At 39.8% G+C, this 18,664-nt stretch overlaps 1 protein-coding gene across 1 annotated transcript; it reads right to left on the bottom strand.

Moving 5' to 3' along the window:
- Positions 1-2,717: 2,717 nt before the first annotated feature.
- Positions 2,718-16,136, bottom strand: LOC141505291 (eppin-like). The gene is made up of 4 exons (XM_074211050.1): positions 16,040-16,136; positions 15,644-15,775; positions 14,510-14,677; positions 2,718-2,794 (listed from the first exon to the last, which is right to left on the bottom strand). The coding sequence occupies exons 1-4, from the start codon at positions 16,134-16,136 to the stop codon at positions 2,718-2,720; spliced, it is 474 nt and encodes a 157-aa protein (XP_074067151.1).
- Positions 16,137-18,664: the final 2,528 nt, after the last annotated feature.

Below are 18,664 nucleotides of genomic sequence, written 5' to 3'. Positions count from 1 at the left end.
CTTTTCCCTCTAGTTCTAAGATATCTGAGAATTTTTCCTTTATATTTTCTTGAAATATTGTGTCCAGGCTGTTTTTCTATTCAGTCCAATAATTTTAAAGTTGCATCAGTCTATTTTCAGATTCCATTAGCTCTGGGATGTCTCTGGGATGATTTGCCTTCTAGAGAAGCTGCTTTAATTTGTTTTACCAAAGTTTCTAATACTAACTATATTTTGCTCCATTCTATTCCTTGCCACTCCCATTTCTTCTTCTTCTTCTTCTTCTTCTTCTTCTTCTTCTTCTTCTTCTTCTTCTTCTTCTTCTTCTTCTTCTTCTTCTCTCTCTCTCTCTCTCTCTCTCTCTCTCTCTCTCTCTCTCTCTCTCTCTCTCTCTCTTCTTTACCCTGTCCCTCCTCAGAAGTGTGTTGTATCTGACCACCCTTTACCAAAATCTTCCCTCTCTTTTATCACCTACCCCCCCCTCCCCTCCCCATCCCTTTCCTCTCATTTTTCTCTAAGGTAAGATAGATTTCTATATTCTATTGAATGTGTATGCTGTTTCATCACTGAGCCATTTCTGATGAAAATAAAGACTCACTCATTCCCCTTGCCTTCCCCCCTTCCACTCTATTGCAAAAGCCTTTTCTTGACTCTTATATGTGAAGTATCTTAGCCCTTTCTATCTCTCCTTTCCCTTTCTCCCAGTACTTCCCTTTATCATCCATTGACTCCATTTTTATACCGTATTATACCATTATATCCAACTCCTTCTTGTGCCTCATTTATACATGCTTCTTCTAACTGTTCTTATAAATGAGAAGGTTCATATGAGTTATCAGTAGCTTCTTTCCAAGCAGAAATACACAGTTCAACATCATTAAATTCTTCATAATTTTCCTCTCCTTCCACACTCTCTATGCTTCACCTGTGTCCTTGGACCTGTGTAATTGGAGATCAAATTTTCTGTTTAGCTCTGTAATTTCAAAAGCAAGGTTTGGAAGTCCTCTGTTTCACTGAATATCCATCTTTTACCATGAAAAAGGATGTTCAGTTTTTGTGGGTGCTTGATTCTCTTTTGTAAGCCAAGTTCTTTTGCCTTCCAGAATATCATATTCTAAACCCTAATAGCCCTTCATGTAGATGCTGCCAAATCCTGTAAAATCCTAATTGTAGCACCATTGTAGATGAATTGTCTCTTTCTGGCAGTGCATAGTATTTCCTCCTTGATTTGGGAGTTTTAGAATTTGGCTATAATAATCCTGGGAGTTTTTTCGGGGGGCAGGGGGAGCATTGTTTTAGTAGGTGATCAATGGATTCTCACAATTTCTATTTTACCCTCTGCTTCTAGGAACTCAGGGCAATTTTGTTAGATTATTTTTTGAAAAATGAAGCTCAGGCTCTGTTCCTGGTCATGACTTTAAACAGTCCAATAATTTTCAAATTATCTCCTGGATCTGTTTTCAAGGTCAGTTGTTTTTTCCAACAAGATATTTCACATTTGCTTCTAGTTTCATTCTTTTGGGTTTGTCTTACTTTTTTCTTGATTTCTTGCAAAGTCATCAGCTTCCTTTAGCTCCATTCTTCATTTGAAGGAGTTATTTTCTTCAGAAACCTTTTTTATCTCCTTTTCCAACAGGCCAATTATGCTTTTTAAGGAATTCTTCTCCTCAGTTGCCTTTTGGGCTGCTTTTTCCATTTGATCTAAACTGGTTTTTAACATGTTATATCCTTAGCATTTTTGTATTTGCTTTTCCAGTTGCTGACTTGGTTTTCATGATTTACCTCCATTGCTGTCATTTCTCATTCTAATTTTTCCTCTACCTCCCTTACTTGCTTTTCAAAGTCTTTTTTGAGCTCTTCTAGAGTCTGACCTCATTTCCTATTTCTCTTGGTTGTTTTGAATACAAAAGCTTCAACTTTGTCATCTTCTGAGCATGTATTTTGATCCTCCATGGGACACAAGTAATTTGTATGGTCGGGTTCTTTTTTTTCTGTTTGCTCATTTCCTCAGGCTATGACTGATTTAACACACTTTGAATGCTTTGGGGAATTTCTGAGACACACCATAAGGACCTTAATTCCTATTATGAGAAGCTCTACTGCTCTCCTGATCTGTGCTGTGGTCTGTGGATGATCACAGGCTCTCTCCTCTTCAAAGGAGCTATGAGGAGGATTCCTAATTCTCTATGGTGGGATGGGGGCCTAGATTAAACCTAGATCTGAGTGTGGGTAAAGCAGCAGAATCCTTCTCCAGGGAAAGTAGAGAGACCTCTGCAGTCTCTTCCCTTCCCCTTACTGTCTATGGGCTGAGAACTCTGGAAGTACTGGGTGACTCTGCAGGTTCCCACCACAGGGCTGCTCTGAGACCAGTGCTGGTCTGCGCTCCCTGCTTACTCTGGTGCAGCAGAGTTCTCTCACCCACCCTTTCAAGGCATCTCCAGTGATCCCTGGGCCAAGATGTGTGGAAACCACTCCCACAGACACAGGTGCCCCCAGGGACCCAGGCACCCTGCAGGCTGTTGCTGGAAGTCTGGAGCTAGTTTGCTCCAGCTCTGCTTAGTGAGATTGCCATCCAGTTGCACTAGGCTCTTTACAATCCTAAGTCCCAGAGAAACAGACCTTTCCTATAGAGCTTCCCCATTATCTTGGCCTGGGAAATTGTATCACTCAGTCTTTCTGTGGGTTCTACCCCTTTAAATTGTGACTGGAGTCATCATTTTAATGGCTTTTGGAACTTTTTAGACATAAGTTTCTGGGAATTCCTGTGTCAAAAGGATTTCAACTGCAGGAGTAATATGAAGTGCTGCAATTTTACCTGTAGGATAAAGACAGGTAAGGAGAGACCCTGAATAGAGCTCATTCTAGGTTTTGTACACTTAGATTTTTGTTGTCATTTTGCATCCTTCCTTCTAGAAAAGAACCAATGAAATCAGGAGGGTGATGTTTTGAATTGCAAAGTGAATTGGATTCAAGTAAGGCAGAGCTGTGCAAAGTCATCAGTCTTCCAGTGTAAGGTTTGGATGCTTTGCACTCAACTGGCCCCAGAGAGCCTTAGGGTGCTGATCAAGTGAGCTCCAGGGCTAAGACTTTTTTTTCAGACTCCTTATTTTGAATGGTCAGCAAAGCTGACCATACTGCTCAGCAGAGCGTCTACAATGTCAACAGATATGTTACCATGGGAATTTGGAATGAAAAAAAAAAGATTTCCAGTTATTCCTTTGCATATATGCTATAAATTAAAGCCCATTTTCCACAAAATGAAGGGGCTGTTACATGGTAAGGATTTATTACATGCTTATAAAATTATATACAGAACAAACATAAAGTTAAGAATTATGTATATGTATGTGTATGAACATAGAGTATGTTTTTACCTTTTGCAATGAATAATGAATGTTATCTGGAAATTGTTTGGAGTTTTTAAGCCCTTGAAATTAATTACTTAGGATCAAAATATAGGCTAGAAAATATCTATGTGATTAAGATGTAAAGGATCTTTGAAAGCCAGTGCAAAACTTAAGATTTAGAAATGCAGTCTTTGCCAAGATTGTCTTGCAGGCATCTTTCCTAACTAACTTTGTTGATGGAGAGAGAAACCTATTCCTTTTAAAGGAAGGAAATTGAAACAGGAAGAGATTAAGGGATTCATATGGAATCATATTGTTAGTAATGTCTGAGGCTAGATTTGAACTTGAGTCTGTCTGACAAGGATAGATATGGATGTCAAGAAATATGGTTTAAGTCTTCTCCCTACTTCTTATAATATGGCTCTAATGAGATTTTTATTCTCTCTGAGACTTAGTTTCCTCTTTCATCATATGAAAACAATATCTGTCTTTCTAGTCTCACAGGGTTATATGCCTTAAATAAAATCATAGCTATGAAACTACTTTCTTGATAACAGATGCATTTATTATAATTATTATTGTAATTATTCATTTTTCCATTTACCCCCGAAAACTACACATTCCTTGTCATGTTGGCTGTTAATTGTTACCTATATCTATAAAGGAGGGCTTATAACTGGATGACACCTAAGGTCATTGGCATCTCTAAGTAGATGGTTCAAATAGCTTTCTTTTTGCTGTATATTTTCAGTTTCATTTCAAAAATCTCGTATTATTCTATCCACTCTTTATGAGACTTCTAGAGGAAGAAAAAGACAAGTATAAACCTACAGATTTATGCCAATTCTAAGTTTATATGAGCAATTTTTAACCCTATTATCATGTGTCTGTTGTCATAAATTCACCAGAGTGATGCTTCTGGGGTTATGATAATGTCATGATACCTCAATAACATGGGAAGGACCATATCCAAAAGTCCAAGGTTTCCCACTGTACCCAGACCATCATCAGAAGTCCTGTTTCCTTTTAGATCAGGTCATGGGGTGAAGACAGTCCTGGAACAGGCAATGAGAGGGATTTTTTTGCACAAAATTCCTTTTATTTTACTAAACATATTGTGCAAGATATAACATTTATATGATGTCATTGTCTTCTTTGATTATGAAGGACAACAATCATGCCATGGAGAAGGGAAAGGCTTTCCTTGAGACCACTGAGTAAGTAGTGGCAGAGCCCAAGGCTCTAGATTCCCAGGCCCAAGTTATTATTGTTATTGCTCATTCTTGAAGAAGACCAAGACATCAGACCATGATATGCATGTGGATTGGATTTGAATGAGAGGGTGCTGGGCAAAGCCACTGACCTCACTTTCTCCTTCAGAGCCATCTGGATCCGATGTCCAGATATGGATCAGGATGACTGGAGATAACCCTGGATTTGAGGAAATCAGGGTGAAATGACTGGGCCAGAGTACAAAGAAAGTGTTAAGTGTCTAAGGTCAAATTTGAACTCAGGATCTCTTGACTCTATCCAGTCTGCCACCTAGCTACCCCAGACCACACCCTAACTGGGGCTGGACAGCTATAACAAGCACACTTTTTTCCTTCCTTTCTCATCCTCCTCCCAGATTTATGCAGACTGACACCAAGAATGGACTCCTGTGATAATTTTTCCTTATGATGGTTCTACAGCACAGCAAATGGGGCCTGTGAATGTTTCTTCTATAGTGGATGCCAAGGGAATATCAACAATTTTCCCAGCAAGAAAATTTGTGAGCAGACCTGTGAGGGAACTGGTGAGATGCCAAGCATGGTGGACACAGGGCTAAAGGGTTTGGGTATGGGGATAATGGGGGAAGCCTGCCCAGATCCTTCAAGACCCCCTGCTTCAGGGGTTCTTAGCCTTTTTTATTTGATAGACAAACTGGAGATTATGAACTCAGAATAATGAGGTTGCTATTTTAACTCATTATTTAAGAAAATGATAAATTTGAGCTAGAAGTTACTAAAATGAAGATGTAATGAAATATAAAATTAAATCCATATTATACCTAGCTATATCTAATCTTATCATTTTATAAAAGGGAAAACTGAGACCGAGAAAGAGGAAAATTATTTGACTGAGGTCATATGGTTTGTAAATGGCGGAAATTGATTTAGAACCCTGTGTTATTTTGGCAATGTGTGCTAAAGGATATTTCCTGATGGGCATCTTCCTCAGACACATTCTTCCCTGAGAAGGTTTGCTACAATTCCATTTGAGTCCTTTCCTTCTCTCCAGTGGAAGATACAATGCTAGGAAAGATAATTGAACCTACAATACAGGATTAGAGACAATTAGAAGCTAAACTGGGCCAGTACATGAGAAGGGGAAGGAAGGACTGTTTATTGCCCACATTTAGTTATCTGACTGTTTTCAGAGTCTGGTCTTTGTCAAAATGGAGAGCAGAATAGAAAGGATATGAAATATACTGTCTTCTGTAATCACATATAATAATGTCTTTGGGCTTCTTAGAAAAAGAACAGAGGAGACATCAGTGGATTAAAGGAGGGAAGGTATCCCGGAGAAGAGTTTGAATGAAGAGAAGGATATTATTTTGGTGAAATAAATTTTGGTGGGAAGCAGAGGTAGCTGTATCTAACAGAGAGTGCCTAGGTCTTCTTTCAATAAAAAAAGGAAATTGTCCACCCTTCCCCTTCAAAGTTCATACTGCAATCTGTGAACATGACCTAGACTGTCCTTCAAATCTCAAATGCTGTGCATCCAGTTGTAGCTTGGTGTATATCAAACCCTGGAAAGGTGAGATCTGAGGGGTCAAATTTATTCCTCAAAGCTGGTCAGAAGCCTGAGCAGAATTAGAGATTTGTGACATCTAGGCTGACCCTGGATAAAGAATCCCAACTATTGAATTTGGTCACACAAATAGTACCTAATCTTAGTTTTGAAGAGGAACAACTTGTCTCAATTTTGCTGATGAAAACACTGGCACTCAGTACAGCCTTTATTGAATTCCTGAGCAATAGCCTCCTCTTGCCATATAACTTGCCATATTCAGCTTTGCTTTGAGCAATGAACTCCCCACCAAATCTCAGATGAAATACAATCAGCACCAGGTGTTTTGCCTCATGAAAGCAGCCTAATGGCATTCAAACCTCTTCTTCATTTGGTACTTCAGTCAGTGATGAAATGACTTCAACTTGACATAATCAAAGTCTTCCACACTGACTGATGATGTGAAAAGTATACTATATAAGTGTTCAGTCCATCTCTCTTGGTTCATATCCCTATCACTAGTCAATGTGACTCCACAATGAGCAGTTGAGATGCCCCATATGTCTTTGATCCATAAATAATCTTCAGGACATCATAAAACACTGTAGATTGTAATTTACCACATAAAACTGAATTGAATCTGCTTTCTTAGTATACCAAATCTCTGAAAGTTGTCCATTCCTTTTCTCCTTCTCAGTTGTCAACTGTGTGTTGGCTCAACTTTTCCCTAAGCTAGCAACAAACTCGTCCCATTCAGAGAAGCACTCCAAAATCTTGACATTAATTCTTCTGGTAGTCATTTTACCTTGGGAACTACCACTTTAATTTAATTTAATTTGGTTGAATGTGAATATTTAGTTTGGAGAGGATGAGTCTATGATCAGTCCATCATCCCTCTTCAACAAATTGTCTTCATCATTCTCACATTCTATCTGTCTCTTCTCCTTACAATCACATAGTTTATTAGATGCAGTTGAGCTCTTCCTGAAGATCTTAAATCTACATTAAGTAAGAAACCATGGTTTTTTTTTCCTTTTTTCTTCTGGGATCTTTCCTTCAGAATCACTGCTCTGTCTTTTGCTCTGCTTTCAGCCCAAAGAACCGAGCAATAACAGAGAGTGTTAATAAGGGGGAATTTCATACAGGAGCAGTGTAAGGGTTATCCTTTAATAGAAACTAGAAGAGAATGAGGCAGGAATGAGTAGGGATTGGTTTCTGGAAACTGAGCATGACCTCTGGAGGGAGGAGATGGTTGGTATGTTGGTTGGTGGGTTGGGGTGGTTGGTTAGTTGGTTGGTTGGTTGATTGTAGTCCTTCATTCTCAAAGAAGGCCAAAATGACATCACTATGTTGTGGTCTAGATACAGGGTGTTCAACTGTGACTGATCAGATCAATATAAGCCCAGAAACCTCCACCATAGGTTGGACACAAATAGTCCATGAAAACATTTGGGGTAGAGATGTCTCTGAATTTGCACAACTCACATTGGAAAGAAGTTTATATTTTCTGACACTTGCCACTGCTCTAAATTGGAAAGGCACTTTAGACTCACAGTGTAGATAACCTCAGGAGCCAAGTTCATAAGTGCATTTTATTGAGAGGCTATAGGAAACCACTGACTGATTAGGAATGGGGAGTAAAGTGTCAAAGAGAAAGTCAGATTTACTTAGACTGGAAGTTTCTTGAGACCAGGGTCTAGCTTTTGTTTTCATTGTTTTACTAGCACATAACAAAGCTCTTGATGCGTGGCAGATATTTAATAAATGTGCATAGACCCATGATCGCCTTGGTAGTTGTAGGAAAGGTGGTTTGGGCAAAAGCTGAAAGTAGGGAGATCAATGAGAGGCATATTGTAACAGTTTGTGCAGCATAAGATTACATTAACTTGAAGAAATGCATTTCCATCATGTATTAGTCTACTGGCTTTGGAATAAGAAGATATAAATGTGTCATTCCTTCAGGCACCAGTCTTCTGAAATTGAGGTAAGGGATATTTCATCACTTCAGCTCTTATTCTTGATCTCCACCCTTAGGAGGGAGAGAAACATCATTCTATTTTTAAATTTTTTAAGGCAATTGGATTAAATAACTTACCCAAGATCACACAGCTAGACCATTATCAAGTGTCTGAGGTCACATTTGAACTCAGGTACTCCTGACTCCAGGGCTGGTTCTCTATCCATTGAGCTACCTAGTTGCCCTGAGAAACATCAATCTCATACATCACACTGCCCTTTCAGGGAAGAAGAAAAAGACCATCCCATCAAGTCTCCAGACTGATATCTCCCTTGGGGAAAGAGGAGGAACTACATTTCTTCAACTCTAATCATCTGAAAGATCCTGCTAAGGTCAAACTCTCTAGAACAATGAAAATCTACTGAAATTCATTTCTCATTGATTAAGCACCTGCCCCAGCTGAAGGAACAATTGGGTGCTGCATTGTATAAATTGCAATCCTGGAATCAGAAAGACTTATCTTCCTGGATGCAAATCTGGCCTGAGACACTAATTAGCAATGTCACTCAGGGCAAAGGCTCTCTTATTTGCCTCATCTGCAAAATGAACTGGAGAAGGAAATGGCAAGCCGCGGTGGCTTTGCCAAGAAAATCCCAAATGGGGTCATGAAGAGTTAGACACAACTGAAAAATGATTCAACAATAATGTTGCTCATATTCATATCTTCCCCACCCCAATCATTCTGATCATCAGATGATCATCACTCAAATGCTGATCTTAGTCAGTGGCCTGTGGGGTTCAAACTCAGGCTAAGCCAGAAGAGGATGGAACTGGGGAAGCTCCTGGTGCTCAGTGGTGGAGCTATGGACTTTCTTCAGCCTCCCAGTTTTCCCCTGGACCAACTTTGCTTCTCTGCTCAGTCATGGAAGTGAGATACTATCAGTCATGGGTATTCAATCCTGGGCTAGAGACACTATGGAGAGACCACATAGTCTTTACTCCCAGAGAACAAAAGATGTGATATGGTGACTTTTTAAAATTGATAGTATATTTTATTTGATTTTTTTCACTTTTTTCAACATTCATTCATTTGCAAATTTATAATTTACATATATTTCTATCACCCTCCCTTCCTTCTCCCCTCCCCATGGCAGCAACTATCTGGCAAGTTGTGCACAGACATTTGTATTTTATATATTAGGAATTGGGACTAAGGGTAAAGAAAGAAAACCTAGAGATATGAAGGAAAAACAGAAGAGAAGCTTTTAAAAAGTGAACATAATATACATTCAGATTTCAGGTTTTGTTTTAGGTTTGGGGGCAAGTTTTTTGGGGGTAGAGCTCCTCTGAATGTGGATGGCATTGTTCATAACAGGTCACCTGGGATGGTGATTTCTAAGGTTTGAAACTGCTCTGGATTTCCATAAATCACTGGCAAGTCAATCACTTAAGATTTATTCACATAAGGTAAAGGGTCTCTAATCTTCTGTGGCCTTCTCAGTCAGAGTTGGCGTTTCAATCAGTCCCTTGAAGGGATCTGTGATTTGTCCCAAAAAGACCAGGAAGGAGGTAAAGATTGTTTCTTCCTTTTCCCTTCCCCCTTTATTCATCCATTTTCAGGGAGCTCACTAGATTTGCCCCTCTACACAGGAGACTCTCCATCCTTGTGCCCCAGGGAGCAGCAGAGAGAACTACAGACTTCAGAAGGAGCAGGTTGAATACTGAGATGATTGATTTGAGAGACAACAGGAAAGTTTCTGACTCCTGGGTCTAGAATCTATATTAGATCTTGGATCTTAGGATGTTCTGTCTGACCCTAATGTATGATCTTATCTGCTTCATTCCAACCCTGGGTACTCCCTGACCTTTACACTCTCTGAGGTGGCAGAAAACTTAGAGGTCACCTATGCCAATGACCTCCCTTCCTAAGGAATAATTTAAATTTTGTGGGGGTGGTGTTTGTAAGAGATGTGATCTACCTGAGGTCATCAAGGGTGTTATCCATCTTCAGTCTCCTCACTACAGGTCCATGTCCCATAATTTTAATGAATGGGTCAGCACTTAGCTGAGTCAGTATTTGAAACCAGTTGGAAACTTAGGCTGGAGAGTTGTAAAAAACCTTCAAGATCACCTGATGTAAATGACTCATTTAATTTGCCCAAGGACATTAAGGTTTCAAAGAACTTCTGTGTACAGACCTTCTTTAATGGTGATCATTCAGTCTTCAGGACAGGCTATCAGTGATTTTTACGTTGAACTCAAATCTGGCAATCTTTTCATTAATAAAGGAGTTATAAGGATGACACTCCTTCTTCTGGAATCTTTCCTTGTCTCAGTTTTCTCTTCCTTAAATTTCAATGGAAGGGTTGATGGAAAGGATACTCCACCCTACACCTCAACAGCAATGGGTATGTGCAGTATAGACACAAGTCAAAGAAACCTTGAGAGTGGAGTTGCTGGAACCTCAAGTTCCTATCTTCTCTTAACCTTTCTACCCCTAGATCAGTGATGGAAATAGAAATTTCTAAATTTGGCACATATCTCTTGCATCAAGAGATGCTGATTTTTCAGATTCAGGACTGGCTAACTAAGGAGGAACAATCCTACCTTGAGGGACTAATAGAAGGGACTAATAGGTCTGTAACAAAGAAGGGTTAAAGTCATACCTTGGTTGGACAGGAGATATAAGCCTTGGCAGGTTTTCCAAGCATGCTCTAGCAGAGGACCTCTGTAAACGATTAAATGAGGGATGACTATAGGCTAAGATGCACAAAGTACCTCTCCCCTTTGGACATCAGATCATTGTCTGTACTAACACGAAAGAAAAATTTTTCCTCCTCCCTGTACCTGCTCTGTCTCCTACCACCATCTTAGGGAACTCTTAGAGTAGTTCTCATTCTCACTTTCCATTTTCTTTATTTAACAAAATAGAATCAAGCTATATTCAAAAGAATGATTGATTCACAGGAAAAAGAGTATTGCAATCTTGGAAATACATAATTAGTTCTTTTTAAAGAACTATTTATTTTTTCCAACTTCAAACAATGATAACTTTCAGCAATCCTTTTTTTAAAGGGTTTGAGTTTTATATTTTTGTACCTCACTCCATTCCTTCCCCCCTTCCACTGACAGAAAGCAATCTAAAATAAGTTATACATGTATAACTATACTAAACATGGATCATATCATTCATATTATGAAAGAAGAATCAAATCCAAATAGAAAAATTAAGAGAGAAAAAAGATAATGCATAAGACAGATTTAAAAATTGAACATAGGAAGCTTTGTCTACATTTGAAGTCCACAGTTCTTTTTCTAAATATGGTTGATATTTTCTACCATAAGCATTTTAGAATTGTCTTTGATCATTATACTGCTGAAATGTGCAGTCTAGCATAGTTTATCATCATATATACATATAATATACTTCTGATTCTGCTCCCTTCATTCCTCATCAGTTCATGCAAATCTTTCCAGTTTATTCAGAAGTCCCATCCCTTATGATTTCTTATAGAATAACAGTGTTCCATCACATTCATATACCACAATTTATTCAGCCACTCCCCAATTGATGGACATTTTCTCAATTTCCAATTCTTTGCCATTATGAAAAGAACAGCCACAAATATTTTTGTATATGCAAGGTTTTTTTTATCCTTTATTGTGATCAGAAAGAAACAATTGTTATTGGACTTAAGAAAGGTTATGTAGAGTAGGAAAAAAAACATTAGTTTGGTAATGGGAGGAACTGGGTTCAATTCTTCCCCTGCCATTTTGGTCAAATCACACAATGGTTCTTGGACCACACTTTCTCATTGGTAAAATAAACTGTGTTTATATGTGTTTGTGTGTATGGGATGTAGGAGTGTGTGTTTATATCAGGAAAGCAGAGGTGGGGGGTAGCAATTGTTTTCTTTAGGTTCTAAAATCTTAAGATGCTATGTTTGATCATAATGGATGCTTATAACTATTCCCTTTCCATGCTTTAGAACATTATCTTTCTTTGGTCTACTTCCTGTAGACTTAGTCTGTCTCCTGCAACTTGTTCCCTGGTGGCTTTCTAATTCTCTGTTCTGATGTGGGGAGGCTAGGTGCTCTAGGGGTTAGGAAAGACTAGAGTTCAAATCTGATTTCAGATGCTTACCAGCTTAGGAAAAGTCAATTCACTCTATGCCTCAGTTTTCCCATCTGTAAAATGAGCTGGAAGAGGAAAGGGCAAACTGCTCCAGTATCTTTGCCAAGACAAAATCAAATGGGGTCATGAAGAATCTGACACTACTGAAATGACAAAAGGTCTCCAGGGCTTGGTCTTTGGGATCATTATGATTCTCATAGCCTTGAGTCCTAGGTTAATTTGTCTTCAGTCCATCTTGACTCCAAAAGAGAATAGCTCTTTCTCCCTAGAATAACTGCTGACTATTTCAGATTTATCTGATTCAGCATTCTTTCCTCAACTCCAGGCTGATTATCAGAAAAACTGGAAAGAGGCTCACAAAATGAGAGATGAAAGGGACCTCAGAGACTCTCAAGTCAGCCCTCACCCCATTTAACAGATGAGAAAAATGAAGCTAATAAAATGGGTGCTTGGATCATACATCTAAGAAGATGAGTTGGTGAAATTCCAAGTTTTGCACTGACCTACCAGGGGACCCTGTGTAGAAAATCAAACTTCTTAATAAAGCCAGGTGTCCAAGAATAGAATGGGTAGCTTCAGAAAGGAGTGAACTCCACCTCACTGGACTCCTTCAAGAAGAGGCTGGAGAACTGTTTGCAGTGAGATGTTGAGAAGTTACCAAGGGACTAGATGACCCCTGACATCACCTGTAGATTTTAGATGTTGCCATTTTGTGAAGCTCTTCAGAGGAACACATTGACCTTAATTCCCAAAGTAAATGCTTCACCTCTCAGTCGTCATCAAAATCCTAAATCTTGTGTCCTAGAGAAGAAAGACTAAAATTTAAACTTTTCATCTCCAAGAGCCCCTCCCTTTTACCTTAGACCTTCTCCTACCCCCACCACAACCAAGATATATAGGCTTATTTCATTCTCCTTTGAATCATGAACCGAATGTCCCTAGAGAAGATGGACATCTCCAAATACCATATATTCATTTGGATTTCCTCATCTTTGTGTCTTTGCTAACACTTTGCTGATCATGTCATCTCCCATATCTCCTATCTTTGGTCTCCTGTGCATCCCTAACATCTCCAGGTTCCAAGCCTTTGTTCAATATTAAAATTCCATCATAACATACCCCCTATTAATCTCTTTTCAATCTTCTTACACCTTACACTTTTGTTCTGGACTCTTAAAACATTAGCCTCTTGGCACACAAGACCATTCAACTCTCAACCCAGGATAGTTTCTCTGGCTGTCCCCACATGCCTGGAATGCCCTCCCTTCTCTCCTCTTCTTCCTGTCTTTCCTGGTGTTCTCCAAATCCCAGATAAAAACCCAACTTTTGACAGGCAGTCATTTCCCATTCCCCTTAATCCCAGCCTTTCCCTCTGCTATCTATTTCTAATTTTTCCTGAATATAGCACGTTTATAGTTGTTTATATGGTGTAATCTCTATCAGACTGTGAACCCTGGAGGGCAAGCAAAGAATTTATCTTTTCCTTTTTTTGTATCCCCAACACTTAAAATAAATCCTGATACATTGTTAGCATTTTAGAAATGTTTATGAACTAGCTGGTACTGTCTCACTTTCCCAGAATGTTGGATGCCTACACTCCTTGCCTCCATCTTATTGTTACTTGCTCAGTCTTTCTTCTCCATCCAGAACCAGTTAAAGTGTCAACTCCTAAAGGAAAACCATTGACTTTCACACACACACATATATACACCCACAGAAAAATGAGGTTCCCTTGCTGGAAGACAGCTCACAACCCTTGCTTTCATGGTAATTAGATGCATTCATCTCATTGTGATCAGTATTTGACTTGACTAGAAAGGAAGAGATTATTCACTGGGAACCATTTGGTCCCTGAGAGTGGATATTATCACACATACTGAAATTTTAGTGTGTTAATAGGATATTAAGAAATGTGCTTTAAGAAGTGTGTAGGTATTCTCAGAAAGGGCAGTAACTTTGGTTTATCTGAAAATGGGCCCCATTGCTGGAGGCCTTTACAAGGTTAAGTTTTACAGTCACTCCAAGCTGGGAGTCAATCCTGACCTTGAAACAGAATCAACTGATCAAAGAACAAATAATGTTCCTGTCAGTGTATCTAAGTTCCTTCAGGGAAGGGGCATAGGATTTGTTCATGGCTTCTAGCTGGATTAGACCATGAGGGGCCTCCTGTAACTTCCCAAAGGTCTAGTTGATCACTGTTTGCACAATTGTCAAGATCTACTGGGGCTCAGAGTCTAACTGAAACCCTAGTATCTGCATCAAAGTCTAGGGCTCTTTCCATTAAACCACACTACTGCCTCCAGAATGTCTTGGCCTCACCATATGCCGAGCAGGTCTTCTCACAAACACGCCGGGACTGGAAGCTGTTTTTCAATGAACTACATGAACTGTCTTTAAAAGTGTAGCATTTCCGATCCTTAATGCTGTAGTAAAAACGCGGGATATAATCGGAACAGGATATCACTTTTACTTTTTCCAAACATGGATCTGAAAGGAGATTGGAGAATTGGGGGAAAAAGAATTTGAGGGTAACTTTAGTCCCCCTCTCCCCATCACCATATATCAACAATGTTGACTATTTCATCTGGAAGCAGAACCCCAGAAATGCAGAGACCCAGTCCCAGATGCTGTTGTGTGCCATTGGGGTTGTGGTCTTAGGTTCTGACTTAGGATCACAGAGTGAAAAAGCTTGAGTTGGGATGTAAACGTCCTCCTCCTTATTTGAATCTCTTCCCACTATATCTGTTCCCTCAGCTTGGAGCACAGGAAGAAGAAGTCTTGTGGTTATGCGGTCTTCGACTTTGAAATTTCTACCTGTCCTTACAAGCCAAGCTCAAATGTCATCTCTTCTGTGAAATCTCTGGTTCTGGAACCCTCTTCTCTCTTGGTTCTCTACTTGTATTTTGCATTTTCTAAATTCACATTAATGTTGATTATGGATCTATGTTTACGCTTTCCAGTGAAGATTAGATTGGAAAGTCCCTGAGGACAGGAAGTGATCTAAAAACTTCCAGTCACAACTAGTCCTCATCAAATCTCTCTGGTCCTGTAGGTAGATAGTATGGCAATAATTTTTGTTCATTTTTAAGGAAGACCATGCCATTAGGGAGGTGATACCATGACAAGCACATGAATTGGATTTGAGTGAGACGGTGCTTTGCTGAGTTACCAGCCTCACTTTCTCCTCCAGAGCCATCTGGGTCCAGTGGTCAGATATGAATCAGGATGACTGGAGATGGCCCTGGATGCCAGGCAATCAGATTTAAGTGACTTGCCCAAGATCACACAGCTAGTAACAGTCAAGTGTCTGAAGCTGGATTCAAAATCCGGTCTTCTTGACTCTAAGACCAGTGCTCTATACACAGCACCATCTAGCCATCTACTGGTAGGTCGATCTGTTGTAAAGGGTTGTCAGCTGACTGGCTGAAGAAGAAAAGAAGGAATAGTGCATACCTTTCTTGGGGTCTAAGCATTTCCATCCACAGCTGAACTGGCAACATTTCTGTGGACCCATGCAATCCCTGTCCAGATAGCATTCATCATTCTCTCTGAAATGACACCACACCTTGATTTTCTGGCATTTCCCTAGGAAAAAGCAAAGCATAACTCATTCATATTATCACCCTTTCTCCCCTTCCAATTATCCCCTAGCCCACTCCTATTCTAGTCTTGCTTCTGAAGGAAATTCTTTGAGAAAATTTTCTGAGCTTCACCTGATTAGGGACATGATATCGCAACTCCCTTCCTATCTGGGTTTGTCATTTCCCACCTGGTCCCCTTCCCAGCTCAAAAGGCCTCTTCCAGAGGAGGGCAAAGGCTCCCCTTATCATCTCCCCTATATCCTACTACCTGGTTTCCCAATTTTTCCAGAAGTCAGTAGGCTTCTGTTGTAGTCCTGAATCAGAATGTGCAGCAGCAGCATCAGTACGCATCTTGGAGATCCCATGGTGCTAAAGGCTTATGGCATGAGGGCTCTTCTCTCCCAGGGCCTCTTCTACCTTGCTAGCCTGGCTGCTTGGCTGTTTCTTAATCTCGCCTGCCCAGGGGCCTGACTCTCCAGCCAATCTCCAGACTCTTTACCCATGCCTAACAATGGGAAGGGCTGTGTCTGTGACAACATGTCAGAGCCCCACCTACCACAACCTCCCTGAAGAGGTGGCCTGATCTTAATGTTTCCTCAGCCCAAGACTAGTCACCCAAGGAGTTGCACTAATCTGGGTCAGACCAGGGACATGAGGCCAAGGGACCTTGTGGATCTCTCCCTCCCTTAGAATCCACCCCAAACTCACCTTTTTCCAGTCGATTGGTCATTGTCTTTCAGTATTGAAGAAGACAAAATGACATCATTATGTTAGAAATGCTTTATCATGTGTCTGACTGTGGCTGATCACAGCAGCAGGAATTTAGAATGTTCTACCTCAAATTGGATCCAAATGCACCTGGAGTGAGTTTTCTCAACTTTGCCATCTCATGTGTCCTTTAAACTACTTCTGTTCTGCTTTGCTCATAGAGCACAGCACCCTCTGTTGAGGATGTGCCAACATTTGTTTCCCATGATGCACAATCAACTCCAAAGTTCTTAAGAGAGTCCTTGAGAATGTCCCTGTATCACTTCTTCCAACTCCCTTGTGAGTTCTTCAAAAAAAAATCTTGGTGGCAAGCATATGTTTGGTATTCTCCAACATGCTCAGCCCATCATAATTGTGTTCTCTGTAGCAACATTTGAATGATAGGTGATTTAGCTCAAGAAAGGAACTCAGTGTCTGGTACCTTTTGTTGCCAGATGATCTTCAGAATCTTCCTAAGGCAAATGAAATTAAAGTGATTCTATTTCCTGACATGTCACTGATAGATTGTCCAGATTTCACAGGCATAGAGCCATGAAGTCAGTGCAATGGTTCTGTAGACCTTCACTTTGGTAGTCAGTCTAATACTTCTCTCTCACACTTTCTTTCAGAGCCTCCCAACCTCTGAGATAGCTCTGATAATGCTTATGTCAACCTTTGTATGGATCTATAACTGTCAAGTACACTGCCAAGGTAAATGAATTTATATACCGCATTAAAAATTCCCATTTGCTGAAACCAATAGTTCCACATATGGATGGTGTGGTGCTGGCTGGTGGGGCCCCTGTGGGGTTTTTTGTTATCAATTAATAGTTGCACTACCATTAGTAAAAACAGCAGAGAATCAATCCATACTTTGTTGCATCTCAGTTTCAGAGGCTGCATTGAGAGCACAACCATCTGCAAACAGAATATCATGCACTAACACTCCTTCCACTTTGTTCTTGACTTGTAGCCTTTCCAAGGTACAGAATTTACCTTGTGAGGTAGCTGACAATACTGCATTTATCCATGTTTGATAACATGGCTGAAAACATCCTCCTAAAACACATAGGAGCAAGGACACAACCTTATTGCATTCCATTATTATAGGAGCAAAGATGAAGCCTTATTTCTTTCTATTAGTGATTGGGAAATCACAAGAGCATCATCCACCATCCAGAATCTGGGCAAGCAAACCATGAAATCGAAGTATAATACTGATGAATATTTGAGAAAAGGGTTAGACTGAACAATGGAGAGGAAGTCAGAGGCCCACTGAAAATGGCAGAGAATTATAGATAATAATTTCTGAATATTGCAAGAAAGGCAAAAGAAATATTTCCCTAATATTTATCCATTATCAATAATACAGTGTTGTCTGGGAGACTGAGGGGATCCTCGCTTTTACTACAGATGTATATATATGAAGAGATTAGGAAGGGGAGCTCAGAGATAAGCAAGTGGTGATCAAAATGAAGAAATCACTTCAGCCCTTCTTCCCACTCTTGGGGTCTTGTGTAACTCTGGACCATCCTTCAATGGACATCTACAATCATCTTATGTGGGCTTTCCATTTTCAGCCTGAGGCATAAACAACAACAGAACACTTTCTGAGAATAGAGTGGACATTCTGAGCCAGAAGAGCCTTCTCTGAATAGCTACTTGGCAGGGAAAATTTGTTCTAGTCAGTGTGCCTAGAGATCCTTTCATGCGATGCTGATAAGAGTTGAATATTTTATGATTATAAGACTTCTTTGGTTTTGCACAGACTATACAAAAATAATTTGATCTCCTTTGATCTTCTTACCAGTGAGGGAGATACCATTTGCATTTTGCTGGGGAGAAACTCATAACTACTAAGTGGCATAGGACTCCAGCTCCTAGTCTAGAGGGCTTTCCATTCAATTCAACAAGCATTAATGAATTGCCTATTATATTCTGTTAAACCATTATTTTCTTAGACTAAAAATGAACTAATAAAAAGTTAGTTTTATCCTTGCAATTTCATGTTCTGGGAATTTACTGAACCCATGGGTGGATGATATGATTAAAGATAGCGATCCTAATACAAAATGCAATGAGTATTTTATATAGAAAGGACAAAGAATAATAAAACTGATTTAGGAGACCAAAGAGCTTTCATATA

The sequence above is a fragment of the Macrotis lagotis genome, chromosome 1, assembly GCF_037893015.1.
Source record: "Macrotis lagotis isolate mMagLag1 chromosome 1, bilby.v1.9.chrom.fasta, whole genome shotgun sequence".
Taxonomy (NCBI): domain Eukaryota; kingdom Metazoa; phylum Chordata; class Mammalia; order Peramelemorphia; family Peramelidae; genus Macrotis; species Macrotis lagotis.
The sequence above is the reverse complement of the archived record's forward strand: the minus strand, read 5'-3'. Positions and strand labels throughout refer to the sequence as shown.

What these genes read in the sequence shown, in the direction of transcription:
- LOC141505291 (XM_074211050.1), bottom strand. Translation starts at nt 16,136, where the DNA reads ATGGGATCTCCAAGATGCGTACTGATGCTGCTGCTGCACATTCTGATT. An exon ending in ATGCTTAGACCCCAAGAAAG is followed by an intron (nt 14,678 to 15,643) that starts GTATGCACTATT and finishes ATCTCCTTTCAG; the next exon opens with ATCCATGTTTGGAAAAAGTA. An exon ending in GAAGACCTGCTCGGCATATG is followed by an intron (nt 2,795 to 14,509) that starts GTGAGGCCAAGA and finishes TTTATCCTACAG; the next exon opens with GTAAAATTGCAGCACTTCAT.